Genomic DNA, 20,579 nt, shown 5'->3' with positions numbered 1-20,579 from the left:
TTTGTGGCTAAAAAACTGTTCCACACCCACTCTGTCCCGTTTTGTTTGGCCCATCCAGTAGCTGTGTCCATCCAGTTATAAGTCCTGCGTATGTATATGCTTGGTTTCAGTCACTGTTTTCAACACCTAGAGTGGCACCTGGCAGTGTGTAGGCACTCAAACATTTGCTCTGAAAAAAAGTGGAAATGAAGGGGGATGATCTTGTGCTCCCCAACTGGGGAAGAAACCCAGGAGGGGCAACTTCGAGCAGAACTGTCCACCGTCTGCCCAGTGTCAGCATCTTCATGCTATCCCTTTACTTCCGACATGTGGGTCAAACTTTCTCACTCACCGTTGGGCATTTTCTTCTTCTACCTGGGCCAGGCCAGTTGCGGGATTCACTAGATTGTCCCAAAAGGCACAGACATCTCCAGCTTCCAGAGCACGGTTAATCAGAACCACAGCTGACAGCATCTCCACAGCCACAAAGAGCTCCTCCTGGCCCAGCTCCTGTAGAGGAAGAGATGTGAGGGGAGTTGGGGGACTGTTGCCCCTTCCTTGCTCCATTCCCAAGGGCCACACCTGAACCACTTTCATCCACCTACAGTACTTATGCTCAACACCTGGGCTACACCTGGCCTGCACCTGGGCCATATTCATCTACCCACAGTACTCTTGCTCAACACCAAGGATGCATTCACTCACCAACATTTATTCTCTATACCTGGGGATGTTTACTGTGAACATGGTAATGAAGACATCACACACAGTATCGTCTTTCTTTCCATAACAAGCCAAATGAGGTAGGTACCATTAATATCCCTTCCCTAGCCAAGCCTATCGCTACGAACATATCTTTTTTTAAAAAATATTTATTATATGTGAGTACATTGTAGCTGTCTTCAGACACTCCAGAGAGCGCATCAGATTTCGTTCCGAATGATTATGAGTCACCATGTGGTTGCTGGGATTTGAACTCAGGACCTTTGGAAGAGCAGTCGGCGCTCTTAACCACTGAGCCATCTCACCAGCCCTGACGNACATATCTTAAATGGAGCTACAGAGCCCACACTCAAAATGTGACTTCTGCCAGCAGCCTTCTGGTCCCCATGTCCCATCAAGAACTGCATTAAGCTACTTGTAGGGGTGAGTGCCTGTGGTCCCATACTCAGGAGGCAGAGGCAGAGGCAGAGGCAGGAAAATCAGGAGTTCAAGGCCATCCTCATCTATATAACAAAGTTAACAAGTTGGAGGCCAGCATGAGCTATGTGAGATGATGTCTGAAAAAGCCAAAAAGGATGAGATGGGGCTGGGGGGAGAGTCAGATAGACAGAGACAGAACTGCACAAGGCCCTAGGCAGAGAAGACCAAGTGGCTATCTCATGCTACGCTACACACCATGAGGCCCAGGCTCTATTTCCCAACCCTCTTCTCTTCAAACACCCCTTAGGCTGCCTCCTTTGTCTGGCGCACTCTACCTGTATTCAACAAGGAGAGCTGCAAAGGACAATAATGACTGCTGAGACTTGGCTAGGTGCTTCTCTAGGCACACACACTAACTCACGGAGTCCTTGGGGCAATCCTGTGAGATTGCTACCATTTATGAAGAAACGGAGAAGCAGAGAAAGTAAGCGGACTGCCAGTGTCACAAGTCATACTTAAACTCTCAGGTCCACAGCCCTCAGCGCTCTGCTGTCACCCCTTGTGTTTCTGTCCCACGGCTGCTGTCACCATGCCCTTGCTGAAGATGAGTGCTGTGTGCAGGTCGTGTCCACAGTAAATGTTCTATGGACGGAGTCACTGTGCAGTCTCTTCCAGGAAGCCTTCCCAGACTTCCTCTAAAACTGCTTGCTCTATTTTTCTGGTCCTTGCTGTAAAACCTACATCATTCAGCCTACATCATTTTCTCTCTGCCTCTGCCTGACCCCCTGGGAGCACTCTAACTCCTGCAGCCGACAGGGATGACTCTAAGGAAAGCTCATGCTATCAGAGAGCTGTGTGGACAGGAGTTAGGTGGGGCAGCCTGGTGGTTAAAGCACATCCTACCAATCAGCTGAGCCCCCAATTCTTACCTCTGAAGCAGGAAACCAGAGCTCACCTAGTAGGGCTGTTGCTGGCACAGCGTGTGCAGCAGCACTGGCTGCCATAATTTCTATCATTCCTAACATCCTGATTTCTGGCCATCCAAGAACCAGCTATCCCAGCAGCTGCCTGGGACCCCCAGAGCTTACCCCCTGTTGCTGCTTCTGGAGGAGAGTCAGCTCTTGCTGGTAAAAAGCAGAGGCAAAGGGGTAGACTCGGGGCAGCTGGGCTTCAGGGCACATGAGCTCCTTCACGGTGTCAGCAGCCACTCCCCTCCGGATGGCTTTGTTGATCCTCCACACAGCCTGGAGCACTGCAGAGGAGGACAGCAAGAAGCCACATAGGCGGAGTGGTCCCCTTATCTCGGCTGTCCTTACCAGCCAGGCTCTGCTGGAACCTCTAAGGGAAATGGCTTTGTGACGCTTCTAGAAAGCCATTCTACTAGATTCAAAATGCATTCCTAAATGTTCTGCAGGAAAGGGGGATGGGGCACTTTAAATGAGAGGCTCTGTGTAAGGCAGCGTGGTAGGCCCAGGAGCTGCGTACATAGCTCAGAAGGCAGCAGAAAGTGGCTGTCACAGCAGAGGCAAGTTCCTAAGGCAGCAAGAACAAGATTGACAGGTGGCAATGGCGCGGAACTAAGATGAAGTGAGTCAAGGGGCTCTAGGGACCAAACCCTAGTGACAGTGAGAGGAATAAAGAGCCAGCTCCATTTTAACTCCATTTGCACCACAGCAGGTGGAGGAGGCTAAGAGCAGCCATGGCACACAGTGTGGTTAGAGTTTATCCACTCTGGGGCCAGTCAAATACCAGCAGAAATGGACACTGGCTCTGAGGAGCACGCACCCTTGGGAGGAGGAATAAGGACATGAAAAGATACAGTGGCCAGTTCTAGAAGCGGCCCCACCCCAGTGCTGTGGCCATGTTGGAAGAGGAGGGATTCTGACTGAGAGCAAGCAAATGACTTTACTGACGCCTTGGAGACAGCGTTGGAGATGTTTCACCGGCTTCTGACAGGTGAAGTGTCGGGGAAATGAGGCCCAGAGGCCAGGGGCTGAGAAGGAATCAAGGAAGAACAAGGGGACCAGGCAGTGGTGGTGCACACTTTTCATACCAGCACTTGGGAGTCAGGATCTCTGTGAGTTCAAGGCCAGCCTGGTCTACAGGCTTAGTTCTAGGAGAGCCAGGGTTATAGAGAGAAACAACCCTGTCTGCAAAAACATGACAAATAAACAGACAAAAAAAGAAAAAAAAAACAAAAACCCAAAGTGTGGGATAAAGAGTGAAGGAGCCTGCCAGGTGGTGGTGGTGCACGCCTTTAATCCCAGCACTTGGGAGGCAGAGGCAGGCGGATTTCTGAGTTCGAGGCCAGCCTAGTCTACAGAGTGAGTTCCAGGACAGTCAAGGCTACACAGAGAAACCCTGTCTCGAAAATCAAAACAAAAACAAACAAACAAAAAAGAGTGAAGGAGCCAGGGCTGGAGAGACAGCTCAGCAGACCAGAACACTTGATGCTCTTGCAGAGGAGAGGATTCGGTTCCTAGCACCCACATGGTGGCTTGTAGCCATCCGTAACTTCAGTTCCAGGGATCTGATAGCATCTTTTGGTCTCTGTGGGCACTGCAGGCATACAGTGTGCAGACATACATGCAAGCAAACCACTTATGGATATAAATATATAAAAGCAAATACATCCTCTTACCACCCCCATCCCCCACGGGGTAGCTCTGTGTTGCCTTTGCTGTCCTCAAACTCAGAGATCCTCCTGCCTCTACCTCCCAAGTGCTGGGATTAAAGGCGCGCACCGCCACCACTACCCAAATAAATCTAAAATAAATAAACAAACAAACAAACAAACAAACAAACAAGAGTGAATGAGCCGGTTGGGAGTGGTGGCTCACACCTGTAACGGGAGCACTCAGGAGGTATAACGGGAGCACTAAGCTAACAGTGTCACTTGTGCTCCAGGCCAGCTTGAGCTACACAGTAAGATCTGATCTTATCTCAAAAAACAAAAACAAAACCTAACCAAGAACGGAGAGCTGTACTACTGAGAGATCTGTGCCAAGATCACCCCTGGCGCTCAGGAATGAAGTGAGCTCATAGGACCCTGAATTGGAAATCCTTACCTGAGAAATCACATTTTAGAAGCCAAAGAAATATAAACAGGCATAAACAGAATTAGAAGCTAAGTCCCCAGAAGGAGCCTAGTCCTGATTGGCAACAAGATGTCATGATCTTCCATGTGTCCCTCCAGGGGGTGCAGAGGACAGAGGGCACGAAGGGTAAAGTTCCTTGTCAGGCTTGGAGCTGGATTTGGGGAGTTTGCGTTGTCCAATACATATGCCAGTAAAGGGCCAAGATACACTGGCAAGGGCCAGCAGCCCCCACCTGGAGATGACTTACTAGCTTGCTCTTCATCCCCCTTCTCATTGGCTACAGCCACACCAGCCTGGATCTCCTCCTTTTCTAGAAGTCTCACCAGGCCCAGCTCCTGCAAGAGGGCAGAGGTGCAGGAAAAGAGAGTTCCCAGGTCATGAATGAGTACTGGGACCTGCCAGTCCTCAGTCCCGCCTCTCCCTTCAGGTAGGAGGACCTGGCCTACCTATCTCTAGCACTCTAATTGATTCTTAACCCTGAATACATCTAAAATAACACCAAACATTAAGCCAAAGCATTGAGGGCTGGAGAGTTGGCTTCCTGGCTAAAGTGCTTACCACAGAAGTAAGAGGCCTGGGCTTTGAATCTCCAGAACCCTTAGAAATCTTGCCTGTAGTTGTAGCTTCAAATGCAAGAGACAAGACTCCCAGATCGAGCTGCCTAGTGAGACCAGGCATACTGGTGAGCTCTGGGTTCAGTTACGAGAACCTGGCTCAGTGAATAAGGTGGAGGAGTGACTCCTCCTGACACCATCTTTGGGGCCCCCTATACACATGCTCACACATTGGCCCTCCCTCATGGGCACACAACTATAGACATACACCCATACCCTGGACACATATACACGAAAAAATGTGGGAGAGGGGTCACAGCATTGGAAACAAAATTGATAAGTCAAGATCCCAATTCAGCAATGGGAAGCATATTGTTACCTAATGGACTGGCCTGGTTCTTCCATCTCCCTCTGAGGGACTCTAAGCAGACCCAGACAGCCCGCCTGGTCCACAAGGCTTTGCGCAGTGACTCAGTCATTTAGATATGGAGTCAGCGATGACATGCATGTAAGAGGCCGTTTCCCACCCTAGGGGGAGACAGGTGCTGGCCAGAGCGGACCTGTGATTTCTGCTCTCGGTCTGAAGTCAGCTGTTCCAGGTACCAGTCAGCAAAGGCTCCTCTCACCCCTTGTAGGGCCAGGACAGGGTCATGAAGGGCCTCAAGCAAGGCCCCAGGGTTCTGCCTCTCCAGAGCGTCATCAACAACTTCCAGCGCCCCCTGGACTGAAAGACAGAACATCTCCAAGCGTGTGGCATCTTACCCCTATGCACCCCAGCCACTCCTGGAAATCTACCTTCTTCTGACCTCTTAAAAGTCACTTCTGTCCTTGACCTCTAACACAGAGGGCCGTGTGGGCCAGCCTCTATCTTCCTCTTGCTCCTCACAGCCCTCCTGTCTAACTGTCCCAGACCCCCGAGAACACTCTGATCCGATCAGACAAATGAGTGGAGCCCGCTGCCTTCTCTACCCCATCGACCCACATCCTTCCTTCTTTGCTTTCTTCCCTCTTTCCTGTGCTTTTGAGAAAGTCCCACAATATGGCCCTGTGAGGTCTTGAACTCTGAATCTTCCTGCTTGGCCTCCTGACTGCTGGGACCACAGGTACGTGGTATTATTATTACTGAAGGACCTGAATTCAATATCCACCCCAGGCCCATGAACTGAAAGCCTTGCCCATTAGCCTGTCTTAATAGCTCTCCATCCCCATAGGATCTCTCTGGTAAGAACCTCTCTGCTGAAGCCAGAGAGTAGGACACAGCGTCCCTGGCCTCTGATCTTTCCCTAGGGCAGGCTCTGGCTCACATAAGGCCATGGGGCTGCGTAGAGCATCCCAGGCTCTCCCAGTCATCTCTTACCGTTGGCGAGGTTGATGTGGCCCTGGATCTCTGCCTGGGTGAGGCAGGATTCATAGACGTCCTGATCCTGACCATCGTCCTGTAAAAGTGAGATGGAGAGAGACTTGGGGGGGAGGGGGCGGGGGGGGGGACGATGACAGTGCAATCTCTTCCTCCCTATCCTTGTTATTTCTGCAGACCGACAGACAGCCAGGCCAAGACCAGCCTGCTGAGGACTGAGGAGTACGTGGGGTCTACTCCCAGACAATTAAGCCAGTCGGCCAGTAGACTCTGCAGTCTGGCCTCAGAGCTCATGTTTCCTTCCAGACCCACTTCAGCTGCCTGAGGCTCATCCCTCCAGCCTGCCCCCTCACAGAGATCACCCTCCAGCTCTTCTGCTCCTTCTCAACGGTCCCCCGAGGCAGGACAAACTGCAGTCCTAGTTCCCGCTTGAGACTCCCTAGGCCTCTCAACTTCCTGGCCCCTATAACCCAAGGTTTCTCCTTACGTGATTCCTGGCATTGGCCGCCTTCTCCATCTTGGCTAGGGCCAGCAGCTCTTGGTAGACGGCTGCCAGAGGTTCTCGAAGATTCCCCAGGAGAGCATTGGGATTCTGCAAGGTGACCAGAGTGTCCTCCACCACCCCTCGCTCCACGGCATCATTGATGGCCAGAATAGCTGCGTGGACTTGGAGGGGTAACACAGCAAGGTCAAGAAGCCAGAAGGGACCCAGACCAGAGCACAGTTGGCTGTAGCACCAGGGAGCTTGACCCCCTTGCCTGTGGATGAGGTGCCAGAGCCCACTCAAGGGCTTTGAAGCTTGCAGTGGCGCCCCCTCCCCTCCATGGGGCCCCATGCTCCCACATCCTACCCAGGGGCAGAGTCCAGCCCTACCTGCAGCCTCATCGGCTGAAAACTCATTGGCCAGGATGCCCCCGATCTTGCTGAAGGCTGGTAACTGGAGGCCATATTTGGCCAGTTCAGAGGCGATGTTGCTGAGTTCCTCAGCTGCAATGACGCCAGGGATGCTCTTCATTAGACCCAGAACCCCCAAACCCCTGCTTAGTCTATGGACAAAGGAAAGGAGCTGGCTTACCTGTGAATTTCACTTTCCCATACAGGTCATGGATCTGTGGAGCCAATCCCAGCCGGAAGAGGAAGAGACTGGGAAGGACAGAAGGTATTAGGACACACTGAGATGTACTAACCTCCACACCTTGACCACAGGTGTGTAAAATGACGATGGAGACCCAGAGGTGGAGAGCACTTAGCAGTTGCCCTCCAGTCACTCCAGTGCATGGGAATAGCCAGCCGAGACAAGAGCCACAGAAGGAATAAAATACCATACAAGTCTCTATAGCTGTGGCGGCTCCACAGAGGGCACGCTGCAGCAGAAGTCACAGTGGAGACAAGAGGAAGATTACAGCAAACACAGCCACAGAGGCCAGAAATGGAGGCAAAGAAGGGTCCGGGAAGAGAAGGTGTGAAGAGGTGACACTGAGGGGACCCGGGATCTGGCCAGGTCCATTCTATGATTCGGCCAGCTGTAATGCCTGCCTGTGAATAGAACCAAGTAGCCTCCCATGCTGGCACTAAGTGGCTTGCATGAGATGCTCCTGATGGGCCCTGGTTCTGACTCATTCACGTCCCAGTCATGGCTTTATCCTGCTGTTCCTTCATTTGCAAGGCTCACACACACATGTGCTCAGGGGCACACTTATGAAGGTAAATACCCAAAACTGCTCAGTCGGCTATCACCCTCCTTTCTTTCTACAGCACTGATCGCGCTTGGCTGATCCAGGTAGAGGAGCCTGGCTGACAAGTCAGGCTGTCTCACCTGAGAGCGTGAATGCAGTAGATCACCCGAGGCATGTTCTTTTTGTCATAGATGTCTGTGGTCTCTGGGAGGAAGATCTAGAGGAGAAACCAGACAATTGCTGCACATTGGGAAGAGCGGCACCAAGGAGGGCTGTGCAATACAGCTTCCAAGCTGGCCTAGGGAGGGAGGATCATGCTGAACAATGCCTCCCTCTCCAACCAGAGCTGGGAGTGCCTGCAGCCCAGGCTTCTAAGTCAGTTCCTATAACCATTCCCATTTAGATCTATGTCAAAAAGGCTTACTAAGTAAGCCAAGACGCAGCCAGTTACATAGTCACGGAGTGTTCAGGGTCAGCTGACCACTAGATGGGAGCTCTGGAGCTACAGGATGCAGGCTATAGTCTCCTGTAGGGAAATCAGGTCCCAGGCACTCAGCTCGAGTGAGTGTAGTCCTTGATCTGAGATTTTCACCACATAGATAATGTACTCTGGGCCGTGCGCTTAGGCAAGGCTGAACAAGGCATGCATTGCTATGACCCACAAAGGCACCAAGCATGCCACGCTGTTTTTCAAAGCCAAGGGCCTCTGATCTGCAAAAACCTCAAAGAAATGAAACCTGGGGCTGGAGAGATGGCCCAGTGGTTAAGAGCACTTGCTGCTCTTCCAAAGGAAGAGGTTCAACCAAAGGACCCAGGTTCAATTCCCAGCACCTACGTGGCAGCTCACAACTCTCTGAAACTCCAGTTCCAGGGATCTGACACCCTCACAAAGACATATATGTAGGCAGAAAACCAATATACATAAAAGTAAAAATAAATCAATCATAAAACATTATTTTTAAAAAGAGAGAGAGAGAAACGAAACATAAGCTTAGTACATCCTATGTTACAGTCAGCTTAACAAGGGGCCAAAGCTAGAGAGCAGTCCCACTTACACCAGCACAGCATTCGCCCACCACTGCTTCTGTCTCCTAAAATGTCTCTCTTAAAAAAAAAAAAAATGGGGCTAGAGAGATGGCTCAGTTGTTAAGAACACTGGCTGCTATTCCAGAGTTCAATTCCCAGCAACCACATGGTGGCTCACAGCCATCTGTAATGCAGTTTGGTGCCCTCTTCTGGCATGTAGGTGTACATGCAGGTAGAACACTCATACATAAAATAAATAAATCTTTTTTTTTTAAATTGAGGTTTATTTTTTTATACGTAAAAGTGTCTTGCTTATATGTATTTATGTGTACCACATGCCTGCCTGGTGCCTATAGAGAGTAGAAGATGGAATAGGGGTCCCTGGAACTGGAGTTCCAGATAGTTATGAACCAAGTGGATATTGGGGAATTGAACCCAGATCATCTGTAAATACATTAAATGCACTTAACCTTCAAGCCATCTCTCTAGCTTCCCTTTCACTTTTTTTTTTTTTTTCGAGACAGGGTTTCTCTGTGTAGCCCCATCTACACCACACAGGGGCGCCACAAGACAGTACTGATGCACCTCAGTCCAGGAGACCTTCCCTCCTTTCATTCACAGGGAGGTGACAGTAGAGACCAAACAACCTAGTTCAAAGGCACAGAGTCCCCGGAGGAACTTTCTCTTAGATCACATGGAGTCTTACCGAAGGCAGACCAATGTGGGCTACCGCAGAGAGCCAAAAGTTGATGTTATCCGTGTGCCGGAAATGTAAGCCAGTTGCCTGAAAGGGAGGAAAGAGGGAAAGTTTTACTGGTCTCAGGACTCCCTATGGGAGGAGCCCAGATGCCAGCTTAAGCGGGGAGGAAGGATAAGAGGATCCAATGGACGCTATCCTGTGGATTCTCTGCCCCGTGGAACAGAAAAATAGCGGAAACCACCAGAAATGGTGTTCGGGCTGGACAGTGGGAAGGCAGGAACAGAGAGGGCAGTGCAGTGAGGCTTCCAAGCTGGCTCAGGACAAGAGGCTCGGGCTGGTTAGAGCATGGAGAAGAGAGATGGCTCAGTGGTTAAGAGCACTGACTGCTCTTCAGAAGGTCCTGAGTTCAAATCCCAGCAACCACATGGTGGCTCACAACCATCCATAATGAGATCTGACACCTTCTTCTGGTGTGTCTGAAGATAGCTACAGTGTACTTACATATAGTAAATAAACAAGTCTTAAAATAAAAAGAGAGCCGAGATAGGCCCTTCAGGGTGACAAAGCCCATGAGCCTTGGAGTGTGCAGTGTAATTAGAAAAACCTCCAGTCATTTGTACCTCAGGGCACCTTATGGCCCAGACAGCAGGGCTCCATGCTGTTAGGGAGCACCCACATGGCAGAGAGATGCTAGTGAATAGATACTAACCCCATACAATTATTTATACTTCTTTTCATCCTCAAAAATGACTGTATATGGACTTTTTTGTTGTTGTTTTGAGACAGGGCTTCTTAGTGTAGCCAGCCCCAGCTGTCTTGGACATGTTTTGTAGACCAGGCTGGCCTCAGCTTCAAACCACAGAGATCTGCCTGTCTCTGCTGCCTGAGTGCTGGGATTAAAGCATGTGTGCCACGCCCAGCTCATATATTAAATTACGTGGTCACCATAGCCTCATAGCTGTGAGAAGGGGCATCATGGCGGGGGAGAGATGGTAAGGGGGAGAAATCACACTGTGTCCACCTGGTAGCGTAGCTGCTCCACGTCGTAGATCTTCTTCAGGGGGACCACAGAGGGTGCAAAACAGTGGCCCAGCTTGGCCAGTAGCACTCCATTCCGGAGGCTCTCCTCCAGCTCCACCGGGGAAGGAAGCTCCTCCTTCAAGCACACCTCCATCCAACTGTGAACAGGAGAGCATGTCTTACCCACTGGCAGGCCACACAGGTCCTTGCGCCTGCAGGATCTGCCCATCCCTTTTGACCTGACACTCCATTCCTTCCCTACCCTATTGGCTTACTGATCCCCAGTTTCCCCAGGCTGTCACAGAGGCCTGAATAAGCCAACCTTTACCTCATTCACCTTGGAAAGCCTCCCTGAGTGGCTCCCATACCTGCCTGCTGTAGCTGGTCTTTGCTACTTTACATGTTCTTCTTTTTCCCACCCTTTATCCTCCTCCCCCTCCCAGTTTGATAGAGGGGGAGAGAGATCTCTTAATATAATTTCGTTTTGACTACTACGGCTATTAACAAACTACAACCAACCCCCACGAACAACCATCACCAATGCCTCTTAAAGCCCTCACCCGCTGAAAAGGTCCCAGAATTCCAAGCAACACACAATGGCAGAAACTATATGCAGCTGTTGAAACACGCCTCTGCTAGAGCAGGAGGCAAATCATAGTCAGCTGTTGTGGACAGTCCAAAGCATCCCCCCCCCCCATCCCTACACCTGGGATAAAATGAAAGCACAGTCTTATAATATGTCTGTATTTTTATAGAAAACAGCTGAGCATGGTGGGGCATGCCTTTAATTCCAGCAGAGGCAGAGGCAGGTGGATCCCAATGAATTCCAGGCCAGTCTGGTCTACAAAGCAAGTCCAGGACAGCCAGTTGATTACACCAAAAAACCCTGTCTCGAAAAACCAAGACCAAACCAAATCAAACCAAACCAAAAAACCCAAAATTCTAAAACTGTCACTACAGCCTGTCTTCAAGGAGGTATAGCCAGACTCTTACCCTGTTGTGTAAGGTAACCTCTCACTTTGTCTGGCTACACACCTGACTCAAACCAAATGGGCTCTGCCGTTTCTCTCATTGTTTATGGTTCTGAGAACTTAGGTACAGAAAGGTCATGTCTGATGAAATGATCTCCTCAGTTCACCTCTGAGACTCAACTGCATTCTGTAGAAATGAGGCCAGCATCACCAGTCTTCAGCGGGCAGCTGCCAGGATCAGGGAGCTATCAGTCTGAGCACACTTTGAATATAAATGCATTTTACTGCTGGAGGTTATACAAGTCAGGCACAGTGACTCCCTACACAGACTCTCCAGATATTGAGGTCTACAGATAGTATGTTTCCAAAGAGAGCCAAGCAGACCTTATTTCGAGCTATCCTTGCTAGACATCTGATTTCCTATCTGCTCCATCCTATCTTCTTTTTGGAAAATGTTAACAGAGACTATTGGCTAAGAAAAAAAGGGGAGGGGGGCGCTGGAGAGATGGCTCAGAGTTAAAAGGTCCCGAGTTTGATTCCAGCATCTGAATGGCAGCTCACACATCTGTAACTCTAGTTCCAGTGGATCTGATAACCCCTTCTGGCCTCCAAGGGCACCAGACATGCACATGGTACACAGACAAACATGTAGGCAAAACAATCATATACATTAAAAAAATTTTTTTTAAAGGAAATAAAAAGGGAGTGGAAAAATGACTCAACAGGTCAGCGTGCTAGTCACACAGGCATGGGGGCCTAAGCTCAAAGACCTGCACCCACATAAAACCCCAGGCATAGCCACAAGTACTGGTAACCCCAGCAGCCTAGCTCCAGGTTCAGTGAGAGACCTTGTCTAAGGAATATATGGCGTCTTTTATTGAACCTGAAACTAATCAAGACTTTGTTTTGTTTTCTTTTTCGTTTTTTTTTTTTTTTTTTTTTCCTGAGACAGAGTTTCTCTGTGTAGCCCTGGCTGTCAGGGACCTCTGTAGACCAGGCTGGCTTTGAACTCAGAAATCCGCCTGCCTCTGTCTCCCCAGTAGTGGGATTGCAGGCACGGGCTTCTGTACCTGGCTTCTTCTGTGTGCTGTGGGTCTGAACTCGGGTCTTCAGGCTTGCATGCCAGGCACTTTACTGAGCCACCTCCTTTGGGCTGACCTTGACTTTTTTTAATCCTCTTACCTCCTAAGCACTGAGACTACAGGGGTGTGGTCTCATGCCTGGCTTGACAAAACTATTTTAACTTACCCTTTCCAGCAGCACAGCCCCTTGTCTGTTTGCATTTGCTCTGAGGACAGGTGACTGGAATCAGAGGTAGGAAAAGTGGACCCTGCTTACCGCTTGGCTTCCTCCAGCCGGCATAGGTACTGATAGGCGACATTCTGTCGCCTCTGCTCATCCATCTCCTCAGCTGTGAGGCGTTCATCTAAATCGTGAGGGGAGATAGGCAAGGAACGCAGCATTAGATAGGAATCCCAGCACCCACAGTGCTGGGCAGCTCACAACTACCAATGCCCACTTCTGGCTTCTGTGGGCACCCATACACACAAGGTGTATATTTACACAGACACGTGCACATAAATAAAAATGGATATTGGGCAGTGGTGGCGCATACCCATAATCCCAGCACTTGGGAGGCAGAGGCAGGCGGATTTCTGAGTTCAAGGCCAGCCTGATCTACAGAGTGAGTTCCAGGACAACCAGGGCTATACAGAGAAACCCTGTCTCAAAAAAAAAAAAAAAAAAAAAAAAAAAAAAGAAAATAAATCTTCAGAGACAAGAATTTGAGGCCAGCCTGGTCTACAGAGTGAGTTCCAGGACTACACAGAGAAACCCTGTCTCGAAAAACCAAAAAATAAAAATGGATCGTAAAAAAAACAAAAACCAAGATAGGGACCTCAGCTCTGAACATAATCCCTCAGCAGTCCCCTCAGAGCACAGAAACCCTCTCCGTGCCCCAGTTCTTCCTAGTGTACCCATTATCAGGGAGCATACTGCAGCCTTCTGTGCCAGAGACATTTCCTTGTCTCCTATGCAGCCAGTCATCTTCCCATCTTTCTCCTCAAGTCTACTTCATGAACCCCCTTCAGTGTCACCCTTGGGAGCATGGCTGATATCATCAACCATTAGCACAGTCATTCATTCATGCCAGACCTTTCTGGGCTAGGGAGCACTCCTATTTTGCCTTAGCCACAGTCTTACTACCTCTCCATCTGTTTTTCATGGGGAACACACTATAAACGTAAACACGGGACAGCTGTGCACAGGAGCAACGAACAAACGAGCTCAGAGAATACACAAGAGACAGCATGGTCTCTCTGTCTTTGACTGGGCACTCCCGTCATTTTTACTCCTTATCCCATTTCCTCATCTTGGATATCCTGCAGTATGACTTCAGGAAGGGCTGGGCTTATTTGAATTGGCAGTTCAACAGACACACACTTCCAAATACAGATTTGAAAGTGCTGGCCAACAGCAGAAAATCCCCTGGTTGCTCTGAGGGAGTTTACAAAGGAACAAGAGTTGGTTGTTGAAGCATGGAAAATAAACCAGTAAGTGAGTGACATCACCTCAGAGTTATGAGTTGGGGACACAGCTAGGTGGAATAGGAGGGGCCTTGAGCAAGGGAGGCGAGCGCCTCCTCCAGCACACACACCCACATATCAGAGTGTCTTAAAGACAAACAAACAAACAAAAAATGGTTTCCTGGAGCTTCCGTTCCTTCATGAGGTGGATGGACATTGTTTTTCATTCAGATGGTCAGGTGGAATCCTTTCCACCCTTCCCACCAACCCGAGTTTTTCTCAGCCCTAGTTACCATGTTTCAGGTAGCCCAGGCTATCCTCTATATACTATGTAGCTAACAATGACCATGAACTTTTGACCTTCGGCTTCCACTTTGCAACTGTTGGAATTACTGGAGTGCGTTGCCAAACCGGCCCTCCAGGTTCTGCATTTTAAAAAAGCGGCCAGGTGATCAGGCGTCAAGTCATTTGGGAGACAGCGTCTCAATGCGGAATCCCGTCCCGTGGCACTTTTTGGCAAATACAGTAACTGCTGAGTTTTAAGGGGCCATTTAGATCATCTAGAGTCCTTCACCCTGGAGCCCCAGAACCTGGGGAAAAGGGAGTGCGCCCTTTGAAGGGTTTGCAGCTCAGTTACCTGGAGCACACTTCGGCGAATTCCCGGGGGAGCAGTGCTCCGGGCAGCCAATCCCGCGAAAACCAAGCCCCACCAGCAGCACCCCGCTCCACCCTCAGATCCTTCCCGCACTCACAGGCTGTCCGAGCCCGGCCTGCCGCGCACGGCTCCATGTTCCTTCTCCTGCCAGTTTTGAATCTCCCGCCGCTGGGACACCACCCCTCACTGCGGTCACGCCGGGATGGGACGCTTCCCGTTCGTGCCGCAGGGAACCCTGGGTTTTGTAGTTCCTCTTAGAGATGGTGAGATAGCTTAGGTCAGTTTCTTGATTTGCTCTTTCTCTAAGGCCCGGCTGCTCATCTGGCTTTTTAACAAATAGTCCTTGCTGCTGCCCTCCCTTTCACTAGCCTGTCCTACTTCCTATAGAATTCCTGGAACTCCCTGTGTGTTATTTGGTGTTATACTCTGAACTAGATGACAAATGCAGGGATATACATGTTCTAGACTAGTGCTGTTACAACAACAACAGATAGCACAGTCAAAAGCTTGGAGGTCTATGCTGCACAGAGGGAAAAATCCACTGCAGTGGAGGCAGAGACCTTCCTAGTGAAGGCTTCAGCTGATCTTGAGCAGGACAGAAAAACAGATTAATTAAAAGGGTGTGGGAAGGGAATGGAGGTCCTGCCACCATGGAGTCTGATTGAAATCGCCAGCTAAGGGTTGGGGCTGGAGAGATGGATCAGCAGTTAAGATCACGCGCTGCTTTTCCAGAGAATTCAGGTTCAATTCCCCGCATCCATATAATAGCTTACAACTGTCCCAACTCCAGCCTCAGGGGGGTCCGACATCCTCACACAAACATACATGCAGGCAAAACACCAATGCACATAAAATAAAAGTAACTAAATAAGTCATTTAAAAAAAAGAGAGAAAGAAATGGCTCAGCAGTTAAGAGCACTGACTGCTCTTCTGAGCCACCAACCACATGGTGGCTCACAACCATCCATAATGAGATCTGATGCCCTCTTCTGGTGTGTCTGAAGACAGCTACAATGTACTTACATATAATAAATAAATAAATAAATAAATAAATAAATAAATCTTTAAAAGAAAAAAAAACCTTCTCCTGGGTGGCACATTCTTTTAATACTAGGGGAGGCAGAGGCATGCAGATCTCTGTGAGTTTGAGGCCAACTCTGGTCTACAGAGCAAGTTCCAGGACAGTCAGGGCTACACAGAGAAACATGATCTTGAAAAACAAATGACAAACAAAAGACTCCCTACACATCTAACAAAGTCGATGTGAAGATTATTTATAGAGACAATATTCCTTCTATACAGAAATATTTCAAATAAGAATGACACAATATGAGGAATAAATATGACAACACTTTATACACATATATGAAATTGCTCCTTTTCTCCACTTTGTATACTCCAGGGTCCCCTGTCCAGGGAATGGCCCCACCCACAATTAAAAAGGGTCTACCTAATCAATTAACATGGCCAAGATAATCTCTTACAGGCAAGCTCTTTTTTTTTTTGTTTGATTTTTTGGTTTTTTTTTGTAATAGTGAAGGACTGGCTATAGATCCTCTTTGAGTGTCTGGTAGAATTCTTTTGTGAATCCATCTGGCCTTGGATTCTTTATTTAGCTCCTCTTGTCTAACTTCTGGAGCCATTCTTTCTGATCCTTTAATACAGGCACCTTATAGATTCACCCTGTAGGGCTGCTCTCCATGTGTGCCAGAGGTGTCCTTGATTTAGTTACAGGGATTTTGATTGATTGATTGATTGATTGATTGATTCTTTTCATTAACTCCAGTGATGAGTTGTTAAATCTCCATGAGTTTGCATATTGACTGGAAATTTTTTGGTGTCAATTTCAAGTTTTATTGCATTGTGTTCTGTTAGGATATAAGGAATTATTTCCATCTTCCTGAATATATAAAGACCTGTTTTATGTCCCAGATATGGTCTACTTTAGAAAAGTTTCCATGTCTGGCTTAGTGGAATGTTCTGTAGATATCTGTTAAGTCAATTAGATGTATGATGTCAATGAATTGTGTTTCTGTTTATTTTTTGTCCAGATGACACAAGAAGGGTACTGAAATCAGCTATTAATGGATTGAGGATAATTTGTCTTTAAATACAGTAGTAGACTTTTAGAAATGAAATTGGGCACCACAGAGCTGGGTGCATGTATGTTTAGGATAGTGACATCTCCTTGGTTAATTGTCCCTTTGGTTAGAATGAAGTGTCCCCCTTATCTCTTTTGACTTGTTTTAGTTTGAGATGTTTTGTCAGTTATTAGGATAATGATACCTGCTTCTTCCTGGTTCTGTTTGATGGAGTGCTTTGTCCATCCTTCTAGCAGTGCCTATCGTTACAGCTAAGATTCATTTCTTGGCAGCAACAGATAGATGGATGGGGGGGGGGTTGTTTGTTTGTTTTTAAAATTTATTTATTTTATTTATATGAGTACACTGTAGCTGTCTTCAGACACACCAGAAGAGGGCATCAGATCTCATTACAGATGGTTGTGAGCTACCATGTGGCTGCAGAGAATTGAACTCAGGACCTCTGGAAGAGGAGTCAGTGCTCTTAACCACTGAGCCATCTCTCTAGCCCCTGGCTTTTGTTTCTTGATCAATTCAGTCAGTCCGTGTCTTTTGAAGAGTTGATTCCACTGGCATTTAAAGTTATCATCGAAACTTATGTGTTAATCGTGACCACGTTGATTGTTGGTGCTGTTTGTATTGTCAGTGATGTGGAAGGAGATTCGAGGACGTGGTGGGTGTGGCACTGAAGGGAACTGGATGATGGTTCAGAATGACAGAGGATCTGGGAGAGAGCCCCTTAGGACCTTGGCTGAGAACACTTTCAGGCCCTCCCACCCCCACCCCCGATTTTCCTCAAGGAGTATGGGACCACTCTGTGGCCTACTTGACCTGGACAGGCTGTGCTAGCACCTCTGAAAGCCAGGCCAGAGCGGAAGCTTCAGCCTGTCTGGAGCTCAGATATGGCCCTGGGTGCCAGGCCTGCACAAACGCCTGTGTTGCAACTGTGGTCAGTGCATCTACTTCAGGAGTCTGTTTCTGGCAATGGCCCTTCTACTTAAAAAGGCTTTTTCCTAGGCAAATGGGGAAATGGGCAAATTTCGTTTAGATGCAGCCACTGGTGGTAGGTTCATGGGTTGGTGAGTTAGAGATTCCTGGTGATTGTGGGGCCTCCTGTTCTCTCATTAAACACATCAAACAGAACCTGGAGTTTACAGGGTTTACAGTGCACTCATATACATAAAATAAATAATTAAAAAAAAAAAACTTGTAGTCACCCCCTGTAGCAGATGGAGTTCTTTGGCCTGTCATGTCTCTCTCTGAAAGGGAGAGACAGAGCAGGGCGTGGTGGCACAATCTGTGATCCCAGCACTCAGGAATGAAAGAAGGAAAGATCATCACAAGAACCTACCTTAGAATTAAATTAAATTAAGAAGAGAGGATGGGGGGCTGGAGAGATGGCTCAGTGGTTAAGAGCACTGACTGCTCTTCCGAAGGTCCTGAGTTCAAACCCCAGCAACCACATAGTGGCTTGCAACCATCTGTAATGAGATCTGACACTCTCTTCTGGGGTGCCTGAAGACAGCTACAGTGTACTCACATATAATAAATAAATCTTAAAAAAAAAAAAACAAACAAAAAGAAGAGAGGATGGGAAGGAATAAATGCCTGTCTCATGGTAGTTTGATATATTATTTGAAGGAACTGGAAGGTGTGTCCGCAGGGATGCGGCAGCCAAGCAGGAAGGGAAACAGGTCTTAGGTGACTATGTCTGTGCACCATTAGGGTCCTCCACTAAGATAGGCTACCACAGCTGTCACTCGAAGGATTCCCTGGAAGGAAAGGAGAGTGCCAGGTGTCTGATAACACAGTTCTGAGCTCAAGGCTGGTGGGAAGTAACCTAAGCCGGCAGAACCATTCCAGAAGGCCACTGTGGAGAAAACAGGACAGACAGAGGTAAGAGGTCCTGGAGTGGGGTTCCCCAAGACTGTGCAGGGGACATTCCGGAGCCTCAAGGTGACAGCCTGGAGTGCCTCAAGGTGGGGAGCCTGATGGAGCCAGGATTTTATGTGTTTTCAGAAGCAACTCTTTCTGGTTTTCCCTCCCACCCTCCCTTCCTCCCTCTCACCCACTCTCCCTTCCTCCCTCTCACCCACCCTCCCTTCCTGCCTCTCACCCACCCTCCCTTCCTCCCTCTCCCTCTTCCTCCCTTTTCCCCACCACTAAGACAAATCCCCAACTCCAGAGAAATTTTCTTTGAAAAGAAGAAACCCTTCTGCCCCCTCTCTGTAAAAGAGAAAAAGTGGGGGTGGGTGTGGGTCATTTTTCTACTTTTTTCAGTTTCCTGGGAAGAGAGGCAGTCCAGGAGAAATGTGCTGATGAGAAGAATCTATCTGAACTTAAGAGTTCTCTGGGGACCAAGGCAGGGACCGACTGGCAGAAAGTAGAGGAGATAATAGGAAGGGCATAGTCAATGCAGACAGACGCCTCCTGGACATCTGCCTCTTCCTAACTCAGTGTCTATTCAGCTTTGAGTGCCCACGGCTAGTACAGCTCCTGGCACACACCGGAGGTGACTGTGCTGAATTCCCGTTGGTTTATAAAGCAACAGCATGCAGGTCACAAGACCTGGTATAAGAGGTGAGGGGGTAGCCCTGTGTATTCTGTGTGTGTTTTGTTACCCTGCTGTCCTGGACTCACTATGAAAACCAGACTGGCCTTGAACTCCCAGAGATCTGCCTGTCTTTATATCCTGAGTTGGGATTTTAAAGGTGTGTGACAGCTTTTTGTTTGTCTGTTTTGTTTTGATGGAGATGCTGGCGCTCAGATAAGCTGAGAAGACAGCTCTGAGTACTTTTTGATCTTGCAGAGACCTGAGTTCAGTTCCCAGCACCCACACCAGGGCAGCTCGTAACCAAGGATGACCTCAGCTCCATGGGATTCAAAGCCTCTGGTGCACATAACCACATGTGCTCACATACACACAATTCAAAATAACAAAAATGAGTCCTTTAGACGCTGACTAAAGAGGACGATAATCCCCAGGGAATGACAGATGATGGGTTCACAGTTGAGTTCATATAGTGTCACCAAAGTGGACCCTTGAAGATAATTTTAAATTGTGTGTGTGTGTGTGTGTGTGTGTGTGTGTGTGTGTGTGTGTATGTATACTTTTCTTGTTGCTGGTCTTCCCTGCCCTGAGATAGGGATTTTCTGTATATCTCTGGTTATCTAGAAGACCAGGCTGGCCTCAATCTCAGAGGTCTACCTGCCTCTGCCTCCTGAATGCTAGAATTAAAGGTCTGTGCCACCACACCAGGCTTAAGATATTTTATTTTTAAAATGTGTATGTGTATAGGTGTGTGTCAGTTCAAGTGCCTGCAGAAGCTACAAGGGTGAGTCACTTCTGTGACTCAAATTTAAAAATTCACTAACCTTTTAAAGAGATATTTTTTTGTTGTTGTTTTAAGTGTGTGTGTGTGTGTGTGTGTGTGTGTGTGTGTGTGTGTATACCAGAGACTTTGGATTTCCTGGAGCTACAGTTACAGGTAGTTGTGAGCAAGCTGTCTGACCTGGGTGCTGGGAACCAAATTCCGGACCTCTGGAAAAAGCAAAGTTAATTAAACTTAATTACTAAGTCATCTCTCCAGCCCTCTTAAAAAATATTTTTATTTTATGTGTATGGCTGTTTTGCTTGCATTCATGTCCATGCACAGAGTGCATATGATGCCCTCAGAGACAAGGAGGAGTTGGATCTCCTGGAACTGGAATTACAGGTGATTGCAGTCACCACGTGGGCGCTGGGAACCAAACCTGAACCCTTTGCCAGAGCAACAAGTACTATTTTTTTTTTT

General features: G+C 48.3%; 2 protein-coding genes across 2 annotated transcripts in view; one reads left to right on the top strand and one right to left on the bottom strand.

Annotated features, from left to right (window-relative positions):
- The window catches only part of Iqgap3 (IQ motif containing GTPase activating protein 3), a 39,598-nt gene extending 24,681 nt beyond the window's left edge, over positions 1-14,917 (bottom strand). Inside the window, exons 1-13 of the mRNA XM_021157888.1 lie at positions 14,802-14,917; positions 12,863-12,950; positions 10,555-10,711; positions 9,540-9,617; positions 7,948-8,024; positions 7,207-7,274; positions 7,005-7,118; positions 6,619-6,797; positions 6,132-6,210; positions 5,335-5,498; positions 4,468-4,555; positions 2,211-2,374; positions 332-489 (exon numbers count right to left, since the gene is read on the bottom strand). Coding sequence (XP_021013547.1) covers positions 332-489; positions 2,211-2,374; positions 4,468-4,555; positions 5,335-5,498; positions 6,132-6,210; positions 6,619-6,797; positions 7,005-7,118; positions 7,207-7,274; positions 7,948-8,024; positions 9,540-9,617; positions 10,555-10,711; positions 12,863-12,950; positions 14,802-14,838 — 1,451 coding nt within the window. The 5' untranslated portion in view covers positions 14,839-14,917. The remainder of the gene's footprint in view (positions 1-331; positions 490-2,210; positions 2,375-4,467; positions 4,556-5,334; positions 5,499-6,131; positions 6,211-6,618; positions 6,798-7,004; positions 7,119-7,206; positions 7,275-7,947; positions 8,025-9,539; positions 9,618-10,554; positions 10,712-12,862; positions 12,951-14,801) is intronic.
- Positions 14,918-17,833: 2,916 nt separating this feature from the next.
- Ttc24 (tetratricopeptide repeat domain 24) overlaps positions 17,834-20,579 on the top strand; it is an 8,894-nt gene continuing 6,148 nt past the window's right edge. The window contains exons 1-2 of the mRNA XM_021159091.1: positions 17,834-17,848; positions 18,649-18,681. Coding sequence (XP_021014750.1) covers positions 17,834-17,848; positions 18,649-18,681 — 48 coding nt within the window. The remainder of the gene's footprint in view (positions 17,849-18,648; positions 18,682-20,579) is intronic.

This window comes from Mus caroli, chromosome 3 (assembly GCF_900094665.2).
Source record: "Mus caroli chromosome 3, CAROLI_EIJ_v1.1, whole genome shotgun sequence".
NCBI lineage: Eukaryota > Metazoa > Chordata > Mammalia > Rodentia > Muridae > Mus > Mus caroli.
Note: the sequence above shows the minus strand (reverse complement) of the source record. Positions and strands in the feature narration are given on the sequence as shown.